The sequence below is a fragment of the Hippoglossus hippoglossus genome, chromosome 3, assembly GCF_009819705.1.
Source record: "Hippoglossus hippoglossus isolate fHipHip1 chromosome 3, fHipHip1.pri, whole genome shotgun sequence".
NCBI lineage: Eukaryota > Metazoa > Chordata > Actinopteri > Pleuronectiformes > Pleuronectidae > Hippoglossus > Hippoglossus hippoglossus.
Window position 1 is genome coordinate 6,443,111 of NC_047153.1, and position 13,981 is coordinate 6,457,091.

Genomic DNA, 13,981 nt, shown 5'->3' on the forward strand with positions numbered 1-13,981 from the left:
AGCCGAGGCAAATCGTAGCTAAACGTCTTTTTAAAACGTAAACAATGGTACAAGCCTCATCTTTCCTGGCTTAATTGCAGAGGAAATCTCAGACGTAGTTGACATGAGTTTGAATCGTGCTTATTGTATTACATTTATTACAAAATACTTACAACAAACACGTCTTCAAACACCTTCAATCGATGCAAACCTTTTTAATCAGGTGGGGTTTGTACACACATCACTGCTATGAGAGAAAACGTAGCTTCAGGTTTTATGTACATTGTTTCAAGCCAACATGTCGTTTAACACTGAAACCCTGAACACCCTGAACACTGCACAAAACCTACTGAGACTGAACGTGCCCCTGGCTTTGTTGGGGGTTGGGCCAGACTCAAATGTGGGCCACTGAGATGACGCGTGACATCACAATCATGAAGGAATATTGGCCGGATTACTGACGAGGAGTTTCAGCAGCACAGAGGAGCTCCCTTTGGTCTTTTTACCCTCTCAGAACTTATACATACACAAAGCCCGATATAATAGCTGAAAGAAAAACGTCAGTGTTGTTGCACAAGAAACCACAAACTTCCAAACATATATAAAAAGGGATTTATTGAAGTGGATGGGAGGGAAAAACAAAGAGAATTTGGCTGATGACAGTGGGTTTAACAGAGTGAAGAATCACTGAGGTAGGCCAAATTGACCGCTGCGTATACAAGGGAAAACAAAGTCCAAATAACCGACCGTTTTCCCCAGAGTTTACACTTTGAAACGATACATCTTCAATGCACATATGTTGCAAGTTGCAGCCTCCATTTATATATCAATTAACTTCTCTACTCTACCACCACAAATTCAAACATTGCCACCTGCGTGTCCCAGAAAAGAACATGGAAAAGCAAGAGTGAGTTCTGATGTTGAACATGTCTCTTGGTGGAAAGATCGATGCATACAAAGTTCTCTTCAAATTCAAGAAATTTCACACTGCGTATTTGAGACAAAGCAGCATTACATAATGAATATCTTATTACAATTCAAAGTTTCACCTCAGTTGTCTGTTCAATGTCTGCCGTCATCAAAGAGAATACAAAAAAATAGTATTTGGTCATTATTTACAAGAACACGTAATTTCCGAACTATCAAAGCTGAGGGTTGAAGGAGGAGGAGCTTTGACAAGGGCAGACATGTGTGTTTTTTTTTTTTTTTATTGTTTTTGCTATGATTTAAAAATACGCCCAGTGAGGGTCACACACTGTGCATGTTCAGACACAAGGTTCACACCAGGACAGCAGAGTATTGGCATACTGGTGACACTACAAACACATAACTTACATTAAAAAATAAAAAATAAAAAGTACAATGCAAAAATAAGTTTAAGACGAGGAGAGGACAGCCGCACATGGAATCCAGTTGTTGACTTTAAAATGTTTTAGACATGCACTCTTTTTTTTGTTTCATTTTCTGGTTTTCTTTTGAAGGGGCGTAGGGGGGGGGGGGGTCTTCAAATACATAAGTCATCAGAAACTGGTCTTACACAAACAGTGAGAAAACAAAATGTTTCTTAAAAAGGTTTATCTTTGCTAATATTGGATATTACAAAACTCGGTGTCCACGAAGCAGTCAAAAGTGGACATTAAAGACGGGAACACGGGAGCATCAAGGGGACAGAAGTTTTACTCATTTCTCCAGACAACCCCGTCTACCTGACTGGCCAATAACAAGAAACCACTCCTACTGCAATATGAAACTGGGGGGGGGGGGAATACATGGGGCTGCTGGGGAGTGACTGGGAGATAACAAGTTTAAAACAGTTCACAACTTAGCTTCTTCTGGAGGATTCTCAATCATCCTCGTCCTCATCCTCCTCCCCTTCTTCATCCAGCTCCCGTTTTCTCTTCTGGCCTCGCTCCTCCTCTGGAAAACAAAGTGTTTCAAGGATGAAGATGCAAGAATCAACAAAATAAAAGGTTTCCTGACAAACTACTCTGGTGTTTTCTCACATTTAAACAGACGTTAATAAAAGTATGTTTGTGTTCACACCCAAATTAAGTAACAACAAATAGATTTAATTTACCACCTGTAAATGTGTGTGTGTGTATCTACAGTAAATTAAGATGTCACATTGAATTTGACCTTTGGGATATAAAATGTCAACACTTAGTTTCATTGTGTCACGGCTTTTTCACCGGGAGATATAACAGCTCCTGTTCACCTTCAATCTACAATCTACATTCACCAAATAACCTCACATGCATGTGTTTGGATTGTGTGACTCAGGGAGAACATGCTCCAAACAGAAAGACCCCGGTCGGCATTAGTCAGGTTCAAACCTCAAACGTTTCTGCTATGAGCCAATTTTGCTTTCCGGTTAGTAAAGAGAAAATCCTGCTTAAGAACTTAATAGAGTCCTAATGATGGTTTCATGCTTTTCTGCCGGTGCAGCTCAGCAGATTGTGGTGGTGACACGGAGGTCATGAACATGCAAACACGTAAACAACATGTGACAAAGTTCTGATGTGGACGGATATAAACAAAGCTTCCTAGTAACTACATGTAGAAAAGACCACTTTGTTTACAAGGAGACGTCACTGTGCACATTTATGTAGCATATGCTGCTAACACTTGGAGACAAATTCTGAGCCAGTAATGTTACTCACCCTCTCCCTCTCCCTCTTCATCATCGTCAGCCTCTTTGTCGTTCACGTCTTCCTCCTCTTCCTCCTTTTAAAAAAAAGAAAAAGGTAAAGTTAGTCTCGATTATTTCAGACTCGACATTTTACATGTTACAGGATGAAAATCTCATTTATTCTCATCCTACCTCTCCGCTGACGTCGTCCTCTTCCTCTTCTTCGTTCTCCTCTTCATCTTCCTCCCCCTCTTCCTCCTCGTCTCCTGGTACTGTATCTTCATCATACTCCTCCTCGTCTACATTTGAGCGAACGAATTGTTGGTTTATTATCAGCCAGCTTTAAGAGCAGCTTCCCAGCATGTGGGTATGTGTAGGACCTCGTACTCACCATCGTCCTCGTCGTCGTCGTCGTCCAAGCCCTCTGCGTAAACCTCGGCGTCAGAATCCGGCGCCTCTTTGTCGGCTTTGTCGTAGCCGTCCAGGTACGTGAGCTGGGGTAGTAGCTTGAACACGTTGTCTCTGTATTCGTTCAGGTTTGTCACTTCACAGTTAAACAGATCGAGGCTTTTCAGCGTCGCCAGTTCTTTCTGTCAGAGGAAATAATCAAAGTTTGAGGATTAAATCTCTCTCTCTCTCTCTCTCTCTCTCTCTCTCTCTCTCTCTCTCTCTCTCTCTCTCTCTCTCTCTCTCTCTCTCTCTCTCTCTCTCTCTCTCTCTCTCTCTCTCTCTCTCTCTCTCTCTCCTGAATATTCCCAGGTGTCACTCACCAATGGCTCTATCGTGCTGAGGTCTTTAATCTTGTTGCCGCTGAGGTTGAGGTGTGTGAGGCTGGGGCACTTGTCGGCCAGAACTTCCAACCCTCCTGAGATCCTGTTGTCGCTGAGTTCAAGCTGTGGATCAGTGGAAATGTTCAACACCTTCAAGTCACAGTTTGTTTTGCTCGGGGGGGGGACAAAAAGAAAGAAAACACACCCACCTTTTTGAGTTTGTTTAGCTTTGGCAAGTGGCCGACTGTCGTCAGTCCAACATTGATTGTGCTTAGAAATTCCAGCTCCTCAAACTCGTCTGTTAGACCCTCGATCTTTCCTTTGTTCGAGCGACAGTTGTCTAACACGAGTTCTTTGACCTGGAGAACAAAGCAAACATCTCATCAGTATCTGTCCGTTCTGGGAAAAGGTGAAAAGTCTATAAATGTGTTTGTCTATTTTCTGTTTCAAGGATAAAACATTGTTTGTTTGATTCACGATGAAAGTGTTTTGAGGAATTATAGATTTTAAAGTTATCATACTTTGGTAAATGTACTTGAAGTATGCACACATTACTGGTGTATTATTACTTGACCCGTTTTATCTTCTACTCCACTCAGAAGGCAGAATTTTATACTCAACTGTCCAGCAGGATATTAGGTAGTAAAACACTCGTCAAATGTCTGACCAACAGTTTAAATACACATATAATTTATACTATTCACTTTACCATCACGATACAAGTAAAACTTCAAATCCTCATATATGAGAAGCAAAAATTTCCAGATATTAATGTTTGTTGATATAATCTGTGTAATTAAGTACATTTTTGAAGGGTTAATAATTGGAAGGAAGAGAAATTGTGTTGCGTGGTTATTTTTACTTAAGTAAAAGGGATCAATACTTCTTCCGTGAAGTAGTTAGTTACTGCTGATATTCACGAGAACGCGTGAGTTTCGCAAGAACTCGCGTTAGCTGCAGCAGTAACTAGCAGGAGGCTATCCGTGGACATTCAGTTTAAAAACACGGTTTAAATGACGATGTTTAGAGTCTAATTTGAATGCCAGGGCTTCTGGACACTGTGGACTCAAACACTTCAACCCCCCCCCCCTCTCCATCAGTGGTGAGTAGATAATGAGTGAATATTCATTATGGGTGAACTATCCCTTTAATGGGAAATCGAACATTGCATTAACATGTGCAGAGTCTGAAGTTTGCAGATGTGTACCATGTGCAGATGTTTGAGAAAATCAGCTGCAGCTCAGCGCATTGATATTTAAACAGTGTGCTCTGCGGTCACAGGTGCGCTGTTACCGGATATTTAACGAGCATCAGCCAATCAGCGACGAGGAGCGGGACTATTACGCATTAATAACGCGTAACCTGCGCACATTTTCTACGCTGCAGGTATCGCGATGCTCCGATTTCTCCTCCCACTGCGTAAATATCACACTACGATGATTCGATGCCACAGAAACTGAGCGTTGTGGTTCCTCCGCTCGTGCGAGAGAAGAGGAGCCGGAGCTACGGGTCGCGCTCAGGGACATGTGTGAGTAGGAGGGGCGGGTAAAGACGATCAGGAGCCGAGAGCGAAAACCCCGATCAGTTGTCGGAGCTAAACCGTCGTTGAATGACCGATGTTGGGGGGGGTGGGGTGTTGGGGGGGCGACTTCCGTTATAAACCCGGGGAGAGGAGACGTCCGTCCTCTGCGTCGTCTGCGCGGGATGTTCGCGGTGTTTGGCTTCGCCTTTGTTTCTGGGTAAAATGGCGGCTTGTCCTAGTTCTGGAAAACTGGAGCAACAACAACAACGCGGATCGACGGTTTGTTTTCAGGATTCATCGCGACGCAGAGGAACCGAGCGGTTTATAAACAAAGCCGGTGTTTGTGTCGCCTCTCCCGCGGTGTGGTCGCGGTGCCCCGGCGCCTGGAACCATCTCTCGGTCATCCGTGCGCGCTGAGGGGGCTCCGGTCCTCGGCTGCGCGGGGCTGCGGGCTAACCCCCCCGGATCACGGTGCCTGATCTCCCGCAGAAATAACCCGAGCATCCACGGGTCCTGGACGCAGCTACGAGGCGGTGATCTTTACGCATCGCTGATCATTTCGTGACTTTGAGCATCCGCGTCCCCGCCGCGCAAAGTGCACGACTAAAAAACACGTTAACGCGGTTTTACACAGAAAGAGAAAACGTGGCTCCGAGAGCAACAACGCGGGGTTTTAAACGGGGGAAGGGGCGCGTTCGTGGATGAAAAGTTCCAAACATGGCTCCTCGCGGCGCGTCGCCTTGTTTATAACCGCGGAGCTGCAAACGGGAGCCCCGCAAAAGAAAAGTTCACCCCGCGTCCCCCCGCAGCACCTGCACCGCCGCCGGCACCGCAACCCTGCGGGGCGACGTCTCCGCCGGGTTTTAACTTAGGAGGAAACTTTGTATCCGCGCACAGACGCATCATCGCACCGAAGCTCCTCCGTTAGCCGAGCGGGGAACACGGAGCAGCAGAGGCGGGAGGCCCACTTACATCAGCCGGAGTGCGGTTCCGCAGCTCCAGGTGAATCCTCTTCTTCATGTCCATCCTGGATCAGCGATGAGCGAGCCGCACTTTTCAATAATTACCGCAAATCCAAGTGTGCGTCCGCGCTCCGGAGCAGCTGCTGCCGTTCATTCAAACTTGATCCGCTCGGTGGGCGGGAGCGCGGCGCGGGATTGTCGTCACCGTCGACCAATCGCAGCCGCCGCAGGAAGAGGGAGCGGATCTACAGCGACGCGGACCAATGGCGCCGCCCCGTTGGAACTGGGTGGGGTTTTTGTTGTTGAAGTTTGGTTGTTTCAGTGAAGTTTACAAGAATAATGTGACTCTCACGGTGTTTTATAGTGAAGGAGCTCCACGAGGAGGAGAGGCCACACGTGTGTGTGTGTGGGGGGGGGCATTAAAGATCCAACATTAAAGATCCACATCACTTAGAACAGCTGTTTGCAACATCTGGATTCTCATTCACACAACTCACCCACCCCCCCAATAAGATCACACTGTACTGATCCCACGCTGATGAAAGTCACAGCAGATTGATTCAGGAGGAGAGAGAATTAAAAAGACAACAGAATAAACGTAATAAATATAAAAGTACATGATATAAAACCTTTCACTCTGAGGATGTAAACTACACTTGTGCATTAAGGAGATATAAAGACAAGACGTGTCTGTGTATATTCATGTATAGATTCATAAGTAAATAGGCAGGTATGGTATACAAAAAGAATGCTATATATATGGATATATGTATATGTATGCATAGAAATGGGTATAGATTCCCCATGGTATAGACAGCAGTATATTGGACAACACCTATAAAAAGATGTGTATAAATATAAGGGTATAAAAAAAATCACAATATTGTGATTTTATGGTTGGATATCTCCAATTCTACTTACTTCTATCTGTATGTGCTTTAACTATTCACCTGTATAAATCTATATATAGTAATTGTCCACCAGTGTAAATATTGTAGTTCTGCTGTAGTACTCACTCTTCTGTAAATAATACTGTCTTTGCACTTCTGCTCAGATACAAACTGCATTTCATTGGTGTTGTACTTGTACTCATGCACAATGATGATTAAGTTGTATAATAAAGGATAATGATGGTGGCAGATACCCAACAATACCACTTCTGTTCCACTTGTCAAATTCAGTGAATGATACACGATAAACTATTATCAATATTGATGAATTCATATGATTTAATCTTATATATGTATATTGATTATTTTTATTTCTCTATTTATTTATACATCTTGGACAGTTTTACATATATATAATTTTCTTCTATTTTATTTAGTTACTCATTTATTCGTCCATCTGCCTGGGCGTCCGACTCATTCTTGTGAACATGATATCTCAAGAACGCCTTCAGGGAATTTTTTCAAATTTGGTACAAACATTCATTCGTATTCAAAGATGAACTGATTCGATTTTGGTACCTGGAGGTCAAAGGTGAAGGTCACGGTGACCTCACGTCCCCGTGAATGTGATATATCAGGACTGCCTGTAGAGAATTTCATTACAACTGGTACAATTCATTTGGATTCAATGATGAACTGATTACTTTTCAGTGGTTAAAGTTCACAGTGACCTTAAATGAATATGGGAAAAAAAATATGTTTAAATATGTAGACAGAACCTGCGCTGGTGGGTGGAGGCGCACAACAGCAGTGTTATATTTCTAGTTTCACTTTAAAACCAGGCTTTTTATCTCTGGCTTTCCTCAGTCTTCTTGAAGTATTTTATTATTTTATCTTCAACCTTTTCTCTCCACGTCTCTTTCAGTATCATTTTATCTCTTTTTACTGCCTTTGGTGTTTCCTCATTTCAAATTGATGAGACTTACAATAACGTTTCCTTCAGATCCTGTTAATATTGTTTAGCTCAGTGTGTGTGTGTGTGTGTGTGTCATTGCTTTTATTCTGTGAAGCACTTTGTGTGTGTGTTGTTTGCTTGAAAAGTGCTGCACAATTAAAGTCTTATTGATTGATTGATTATTTAAATGATAAACACAAACCTTTTCATACTCAGTGAAACACAAATAAGAGACTGATGCAGTGATCATTCAGATGAGAAGTCAGACCCCCAGTCATAAGATAAGCTGTGTGTGTGTATGTGTATGTGTGTGTGCGTGTGCGTGTGTGTGTGCGTGTGCGTGTGCGTGTGCGTGTCAGTCTGAGGCTGCAGAGGCTTCATCCACGAGGGGGAAGCAGAGTCACTGCAGCCTGGAGCCAGTGGTCGTCAGTGGGGTGAGTACATTTCCATTATCAGTCTAACTTTGATGTGAGTTTTCATATAAATAGAAACATAGATAAATGAAGGTTGATGGGGGGGGGTTATCTCATCACATTGTCGCCTCAATCCACTCGATGAACAGTAACTGGTCTAATGAAGCAGCGACTGTGGCCTAAGTGAATTAAAACGTGATGCGAGGGGAAGATAATGAAATGTATCAGCCTGAGTGGAGCCAAAGAGAAGCTCATGCCAGTCGTAATCAAGGGAGAGGGAGCAACGCCTGCCTGCGTCTCCATGTGACTCTATCAGCCTGATAAATAATGTGCATATTAATGATAAGGAGACGAGCTTAACTGACAATAACGGTTTTATTACCAGCCTGTACTGCACATTGAGGCCTCATCCAACAACTAGCCTGTCTTTATTATTGATTAACCTGCTGATTACTCTGTCAATTAGATCAATTGTTCAGTCAATAACAACCCACGGTAATATCATAAAGTATTATCAACCAATACTCCAATACCTGCAGATATACTTATATCAAGTCCTGATATATTATTTATTTGAAAGATGACCAAGGTGATTAATCAGTTCTCAAGATCAGGTACATTTTGTTTCAGTCGACTAATTGATTAACCAATTAGCTCTGGTGCACATTAACACTGTTCTTCTCTGTCAGTGTCGAGCAAACAGCACAAACCACACACATGCATCATGGTTAATGAGGCTGATCTTAACCAAGGGGAACAGCAGCCATTTAAAGCCTCAATCCATTAGGAATCTAGTATAAATGATTGAAATATCATGCAATCCATGCAAATCGCTATTAAATATAACTGCTTCATGACAATTGACTGAGATCTGTAAGTTAGTGAATTCAAGTCATTACTGTTTAACATCATGTAAATCAGCAATAATAACAACAATAAACATTATACAGCACACGTCATGGATAAAAAACACCTCAAAGTGCTTCACATAAATACATCTATGATAAAACATGAACAATATAATAACATTGAATATATAAAGCAGGTTGAGACTGAATATAACAGGATAAAGTGGTCGTCAGGTAAAACACTTCAGGGAAAAGCAGAATATTTAATAAATGAAACTGAGATAAAACATCAGGACAAGACAACAACAAAAGAAGCATAAGAACATATCAGGAGTTTCCCCTTTTCACTGAAGCTCCATGATCATGAGTGAAATATGATTCATTCCATCAGAAATTATCTACATCATTTTATAAATGTTTCCACAAAACCATCCCGACGTATTTCTCCATGAATGTGAACATAGTTTGGCAGTAAAGTGTGAGTTTGCACAAACTGGTTGTTTGGGGTGTTTGGTGCTGAGAGAGGTAGGAGCCACCAGAGGGCGACTTCATCCTTTTCCACCACCAGATGTCGCTCTAGGACAAACTGACTGTTACAACAAACAATAAAAACATTTCAATATTCCAGCGAGTATCGATCAGGCTGCTGCAGGATCGAGGAGATTCAGCCCCAGAAACAGATATAAACATTAAATTGAACCTGTCATCTGAGTCCAGTGGGAGTCGTCTTCTGCTTAGTTTTTAGATTCTAGTTTTTATCTCATTGCTGCTTCCCGGGACCTCAGTACTTATTTTGGTTCCCTCTCATGTACCTCATGTTTTAAAATGACAATAAATCCTCTTGAATCTTGAATTGAATCCTGAATCTTGTCTTGTTTAAAGCACAATGGTCTTGAATTAGACTTTTTCTCTCAGGTTCAGCTCACAAAAGAGAAACTAACTGTCATTTCATTAAACCTTGTATATTGTTTAACAGACTAAAGATGGTTCCATGAGGCCACCGGGTGTCCTCAAACTGATGAAGTAGTTTTCTTAATTCCAACGTGTTTTTTTCCTATTTGCATGTGTTTTTTATTAACTTGCAGTGAGTTGAGCTCTCTCGGCCTCCATACTTTTGACATCAGTTGCTTGTCTTTCTCTCGACACACAGTGGTGGACTTTTCTTTCTGGAGTCTGACTGTGAACTTCCTGGCAGATAAACACTGGGTTGTTTGTGTAAATCTTTGTTAAGTTGCTGGAATGACAAACGTGTTATTATGTTTTGTGTGTGAATTTGCCTCATCATGCTGACTGGCATCATAAATCATGTTAGCACACATCTGTCTGAAACTAAGTTACTCATCTTACATATTGAAACAGTAGAAATGCTTCTTTAACCTCGTTGAACACACGACTAATGTCAGATTGTTTTGTTTCTAGTATCAGTTCACGCTCCACTTCCTCTGGTCTCTTATCATCTCACAGGTTGTATCATGTTCAAAAGAGCTTCATGAGCCCGAGGCCCTTTCTCTTTCACAGGAGGATAATTCTTGTTTAGATTATTATTAGTAGCTCATCTAAATCCAAATAACTCCAAATTATATATTATATATTACTCACACACACACACCCACACCCACACACACACACACACACACACATGCTCAGTCGTCTCTCTATGACTTCTTCAGAGGACATTACATTAACATACATTGATTTCCCGGGGAGACTCTTAAACATGATTAATTCTGCACAACCAATTATTAACCTGTTTTCAGTTCTTTTGATCATTCAGACATCTGCTCAGTTACATGTGTCATGTTCACACGACTCTCATGTACGTCACAGTAGGAGAAGCACAGATTTAAATACTTATAATGAAGACTGAATTCCTTCTAGTTGTGTCCAGATCCCTGTGTCGTGACATCTGATCTATTTTCTTATATCTGTATGTGTGTGAATGTATTTTCCTGTTGTAAGATCTGGTCGTGTTGTTTTCCTTGTTGTTTTCTTTCTCTCTTGAAAAAGTGATCTTGATCTACATGTGACGACCTGATCACATTAAGTTCAAGCTGCACCAAATTACACACACTCGTAAACACCACTTTCCTCAACCTGCCTGAAGAAAATTGGTTCAGTAGATTTTGTGTAATTCTGCCAACAGACAAACAAACAGAAATGAGCTTTACTGAGCGTCTTCTAGTTACTTATATATACATTTTATATAAGTTCAAGACAATTTTCCAAGGTTGCATCAAAGTCAGTATCTTCTCCTTATGTTATTCTTACAAATTTAGATTCACTTTTTATATCAAAAAAATACAATGAAGGCACCAAGGGTTAAATTTAAGTTTGAATAATAAACGTGCCAGAAATTTAAAATGATTTCAAGGCATTTCTTCATGCAATCCCTGAACCACAAGAGGGCGATGTTTGCTAAGAAGAGATGGAACAGATGTGCCGCAAGGGACAATATCTGTTGTTAGTGTGTTGAACATGTGGATTAAAGGAGGAACAACTAAAGAGGAAGCTGCTAATGAGCTTTAAATACAAAAACTTAAGCACAGATTTGAAGATAAAGTATTAACATCTTCACTTGCACCTTTAAACATCACAGAACACCTTCTTTTAAACACAGTTTTTAGTCGAGCAAAGTGAAAAGTGTTTTAAACTCTTCAGCACTCAGCTGGTCTCCCTGCACTCAGCACACTGCACATTTCACATTAAAGCTTTCTCCTCGTGGTATTTATAGTTGTCGGCTGTAATTGACTCGTCTCCCATCAGCAGCTGCATGAAAATATAAAATGAAAACCTGAACCTGTTTGATTAGAGTGAAGGTTTTTTCCTCTGCAGGAGCAAACTGACAGTTTCCCTCTGAGCAGCAGCCAGGTTTACAGACGCAGAACTTTAAGTTCCTCTTATGTTTTTTCTTCGGTATCGTCCAAACTGCAGCTTTTTTCTCTGAACATCATTTTCACAGGGTTGTTTAATACGAAGCTCAGGAAATATCTCTGGTGTCAAAACTTTACCGCGTCAGGAAGAAGAAACTAGAAAACAACTGTCAGATGTTGTCAGCTGATAAATGATAATAATTATGAACACTGTCTGTTCATATGTGACATATATATATATATATTCTGAGTACAGAATGTGCAGTGAATTATATAGTATAATGTTTTCTTCAGTTATTTCAGATCTGACCTTGATCTTTGTCTGATCCTGAAAGCAAAGTGTTTCCACAGGCTTCATAAACACCATAATACACCTCATTCACTGCTCTTATTTTCTTTAGCTGTCGGGTTCAATTGATCAACAACTTGTCAACTTCTCATTGACAGAAACGCCAATTATAGAAATGCCAATAGATCGATTCAGCAAAAACCTGCAGAGCTGCAAGAACGAAGCAGTTTATTACGAAATAGAGCACTGAGGCCTGCAGTGTGAACTTAAGGGAACATAGTCGCTCCTTCATCTTTGTTAGTTTCCAGTTTATCCTGCCTCGTGTGTTTTCTGACCTCCGCCTGTTTTCCACTCTGCCTCTGCCCTTTTGGGTTGTTTGCTTCGCTGCCGGCTTCCCTGTGCACCGACTACTTGGTTCCCAGTCACTTCAGCAGGGAAGCAGCACAGCTTCTGCTGGTGCACGGGCCACCACTGGTCAGTGACCTGGATAATGTGTGTGATCCCCCCCGGCTGTGTGTGCTGAAGTGTGTAAAGTGATCTCAGTGCGGGAGCAGAGACGCCTCATTGATGCCTCTTTGTTTAACTCAGTGGTGTTGGTCCATATATGAGATGAAATCAGTCTCATCCGTATGAATTCAATCCTTTCTGAGAACCAGGGTGGCTCGTGTCATGTTGTTCTTTTATTCTGGTGCTGGAGGGCGCAGAGTTTTTGCTGTGAAGAATATTTCAGGAGCTGCTTTTCTACCTTTAAAAGAATTAGCGTCTCGTACCTTCTGCAAAATTAAAACCACGCTCCACGAGAACAATGGAGGCTGGAATAAAATGAGCACTCCAGACCGACAGCGTCAGTGGGCATTTATAATTCATGTTAATTGATCCTGGCAGTTTGGAGACAGTACCTTGTAATGCAACACCCATGGAGGACAGGAAGACGATAAACACACACTAATCTCCTGCAGCATGCATACTGAGCAGGCTGCTTCCTGCTCACGTGACGCCGTCTTCTCACGTCAACCTGGAGCTGTGAGAAACTCAGACGCTCGGGTTTTATCCTGGATTCTGGAGTGTGATACTTATTGTTGGTGAATCACGTTGAACTCTTGCATATTTATTTTCATATCTCAAGCAGACTGGTCTCGTATGTGCAGCTACAAGCAGAATTCCTCATGTCTCACACGTTCTGTGGTGCAAAAGATTGCTCAGATGTACACAAACACAGAAATGCAGATTGTTCTCATGGGACAACTGAGTCGCTTTTAATCTTTCACTGTTGGTTTTGTGCTTTTAACTGGAAATTAACTGAGTCCATGTTTTCTCCGACACACGAGGACAGATGAAATGTACACACTTATTTGGTCCAAGAGGAATGAGGGCGAAAAGAAGGTCAAATGCATCTGGATGTAGATGCCAGTGCTCTCAGAACGATGCTGCAATTAAAATTTAATGAGGCCTCAGCTCCAGCAGTCAGACGTTACTGTGCAGACACTCCTCAGCCTCTCTTCTGCTCACAGCTCCTAGCTTCGTTTTGCCACCACTGGTAAACCAAATGAAAAACAATATTCAGGCTATTTTAAAAAGAACTTCTGCTCCATCCAGATTGATCTCGGGGATGAGGTTTCTCTAAATTATCGATGTGAGATCCTGTTCAGATAACTGAATCCTGCTTCTATTTATTTTATCATAGCTGAGACAGATGAGAGAGTTCATCAAGGAATGAAACAGAATTTCTAGCATAGAAACGGCTCCTTATACGTTCACTTGTGCTTCATAAATCCTGAATGAACATATTCTGCTGCATCCGTGTTCTCCTGCAAATTCACAGACACACTTGAGTCTCCTCATCAGCTGCAGAGA

General features: G+C 41.9%; 1 protein-coding gene across 1 annotated transcript; it reads right to left on the minus strand.

Annotated features, from left to right (window-relative positions):
* Nucleotides 1-576: 576 nt before the first annotated feature.
* anp32a (acidic (leucine-rich) nuclear phosphoprotein 32 family, member A) lies at nt 577-6,068 on the minus strand. Its single transcript, XM_034576505.1, has 7 exons — nt 5,873-6,068; nt 3,588-3,737; nt 3,379-3,501; nt 3,000-3,198; nt 2,801-2,907; nt 2,640-2,703; nt 577-1,896 (listed from the first exon to the last, which is right to left on the minus strand). The coding sequence occupies exons 1-7, from the start codon at nt 5,924-5,926 to the stop codon at nt 1,823-1,825; spliced, it is 771 nt and encodes a 256-aa protein (XP_034432396.1). The 5' UTR covers nt 5,927-6,068; the 3' UTR covers nt 577-1,822.
* Nucleotides 6,069-13,981: the final 7,913 nt, after the last annotated feature.